The following is a 3,337-nucleotide window of genomic DNA, read 5'->3' on the forward strand; positions in this document are numbered from 1 at the left end:
AGGAGAAAAGTAACTGCTACAGCTGAACCCATGACAACCAGTCAATGACCAAATCTTCAAGAAGCCACACCTTACAGACAGGCTTCTGAAAACATCTGGGATTTCAGTCAGGTTTGTTTTATGATATAAAGACATCTTCAGTGGAAAGAGCTGCATGTCTCGCACTTTCTTTGTAAGTGATAAAGTGCTACAAATCTGTATTACATCCTGAAAGTATGTTCTTCCTATTAAGTGGATACCACTGCCTTCCAAAAAAAGAAATTTCTTGATTTTGTCAACTCGAAACATCAGGTGGAATCCTCATCTTGAAGACAGGAGTAAATACTTTTGTTCAGCAGACATTTTTCCGGAGAGAAGAATCACCACCTAAGTTTCTGCTAATATTAAATAACTGATCAACCAGCTATGGCAGTTACAAGCACTTGCAGAAAAGAGGAAGATATTGTACCATCACCCTGTTACTGTTTCAGCCCTTGTCAACAGTGGTGAGGAGATCTGGCAGTGTTTGGGATGCTCTGCCCGCCCTCTCTAAATATAGCTCACATGCTGCCTATCTGCTGATCAAAATAAAATAACCTTCAGCCAACAAAGAGTAACAATGAAACGCATATAGGAAGAAGCAATAGAAACCATATGATGTGTCTTAATATTTTTAATATATATATTTTCGGTGTGCATTAAACGTTCTGTAGATTCCTGTCTTCCTTACCTGTCAAAATAAAAGTACCACTGATCAAACCACATCCATGTCAGCTAAATACTAGCTGTGTCAGTAAACTTTCATGATAAGATTAGAAGTCAATCCATACTGGATAAATAAACAAAGGAATTTACCTCTCTTTTTCTAGCTCTTCTAAATAACCAGTGCTTTCTCTGCTTCCATTCATAAATCCTCTTCTTGGAAACGATCCCATGGGAACAGGACTGCACTCTCCTGAGCGGCTTGACACAGACCCTTCCCGGCTCCCAAATGAACGCAGAGACACCTTTGGCCGTAACTTCACTCCAGGGAAGTTGGTACTTTCCAAGTTCAGTTCTGGATAATACAGAGCTAATGTTCAGCAGCGTAAATTTGAAAGATCATTGCTACCTTTATTTCTTATTTCCTAAAGAAATACATGATTTTTTGATGCAAACATTTTGCATGCATATCCAGAGAACATAAAGTGAACAAAACCAATCTTGATGGTACACGTTTGAGCAGATGACCAAACTGCAATCTTGACAATCAGAAGAGTATCTCCATGCAAGTCTGCCTGCCTCTTGCCCAGAGGACCTATGGAATGGACAGAGTTTCGCACAAATGTATGAATTGCTCCTCTGGCCCACTTCCTAATAGTTTCTTTCTTGGAGATCCCGCAGATGTTTCACTGCCATGTAAACGATGACAAGGTCGTTCACCACAGGGCCCTTAAATATAAACATCTCCTGTGATACTTCCAGTTCAGTAGTAGGGATAATGGATGCATACAGGGAGCTAGTGGTCTGGGCTTGCTCTGCACATCCCATGTAATGTCATGATGCACATTCAGCATCTGGTCTAGGGAAGGGGGCTTCAATTTACAGCATGACAGATACAATTCCAGTAACATGACATGGAGAGGGCAAGGCATGCCAAGAAGTTTAGAAAATTGGTGAAACTAATCCATTAACTTAAACTTTTTTTTTTCCTGAAGAACTGTATGAAATGTAAGTTCTATCAAAAGCAATTAATATGAAGCTCTAGGTTAACGGTAGCAAAAGCGTAAAAGCAGCACAGGAACACTTTTTTTTGGAGAGTTTGTCTGAAAATGCCTGGCGAAAAGAGCACTGAGACTATGCCTAACCATCAACATCAGCACTGGAAAGAAGATGCAGCTCAGTTAGAAAACTTTATGCCAAAGAAAAAGTAACAGGAACAAATTACCTACTTAAAACATAATTCTAGATTTACCTTTAAGTCGTTCCAGTAAATCAATTTGTCCAGAAGATGCCATTGCCTCATCTTCAATAGTTCCTTGTAGCTGTTTCAGCACCTCCTGTAAGAAACTAAGCTTAATTAAGAATCCCTTACAATAATAAACCACAAGGTAAATACACCTTATCCTGTCCTCAAGTGCACATTTATGTAACGGCTATTTGGATATTGATGTAAACTGTATTTCATGTGAGCAGTGATCAAGTGTCATAATTTTGATTGGCATCATATGTTCTATATGTTCTATTTCCCCAAGCACTGTCACGCCATAAAGTATATCCTGAATAACTCATCCTGTTAGTCCAGTCTATCGTTTTATTTAGAAGTTGTTCTCAAAGTGAACTCCAGTTATTTCAAATTTACAAATGGAGAAACGGACGCACGGCATAATTAGTTAAATTTCTCCACCTATGTACCTAAAATAAGTCTTGTAAAAATAAAATTTGGATACATAACTAAAAGCTACAAAAGCATCTTCAAATCCACACTTTTTAAACCTCAAAGATACCAGAGCAAAAGTAATCCTCAGGATTTATTTTCTGCAAGGCCCCAGCACCAGTGTAAATAAGCAAAGTCATTGTTCTTACTACTACTGCTACCACCACCGCACCTATGAGGAAAAGACTTAGGATTCTTTATGGTGTCTCATTATCTGGTTTATTACTACTAGTACTACAAGAAAGAGATTTATGAGTCCTTCCTGCAGCTGAAGCTTCAAAGCCAAGAATATTGTTGTGTGCTATTCACACTATGTATGATAAATGACATAGTTGAAGGAACATACTTATAATGCACAAAAAGATTCACAGTAAACAATGACTACTACAGTAAAAGGGGCCTGCAAGCCCCCAGGTCCCTAAGGCTCAGTGGCCTAAATCCAGGTAGAAAACTAAATGCAAGTTAGTGAATGCCTTTTCTGTGTTACAATGGCAGATACTTTAAATAGCAAAAACAAATTGAAAAGACTGGCCACAAGGCAAAAAGCCCTTACTGGAATTCAAAATACCATGTTTCATACTGTAGCATAGAAAATATTATTAGCAGCAGCAATAGTCAGGAAATTAAAACAATTATGAATAGTGAAAGGTACTCCCACACTTTTCATGCATAGACTCTACGCCCAGAATTGTACTTCTGGTCAGACCTGAAAACTAATGAATTTTAGACAATTTCAAAAGACCTCCCTATCACTGTTTTGCTCTTCTAAGAACCTAGCAGACCTGTTAACATTAATAGTTCTTGCAACTTGAACAGAAGGTACCTTTTAAATGCATTTTATTTTAAATGCATTTTATTTTAAATGCATTTTGCTCTTTCCAAAGAAGACAAAATGGCATCTACAAGAAGTCAAGATAACAGACACACTACTGACCTTTTCTA

At 38.0% G+C, this 3,337-nt stretch overlaps 1 protein-coding gene across 1 annotated transcript; it reads right to left on the bottom strand.

Moving 5' to 3' along the window:
• Positions 1–834: 834 nt before the first annotated feature.
• Positions 835–2,048, bottom strand: LOC104412347 (adenomatous polyposis coli protein-like; the record flags this gene model as incomplete). The annotated part of the gene is made up of 2 exons (XM_010023046.1): positions 835–1,036; positions 1,934–2,048. Coding segments are annotated over 2 exons (317 nt in total), but the record flags the coding sequence as incomplete, so codon positions are not given.
• Between the last annotated feature and the right edge of the window lie 1,289 nt (positions 2,049–3,337).

The sequence above is a fragment of the Nestor notabilis genome, unplaced genomic scaffold (assembly GCF_000696875.1).
Source record: "Nestor notabilis isolate BGI_N333 unplaced genomic scaffold, ASM69687v1 C15234965, whole genome shotgun sequence".
Lineage (NCBI taxonomy): Eukaryota > Metazoa > Chordata > Aves > Psittaciformes > Psittacidae > Nestor > Nestor notabilis.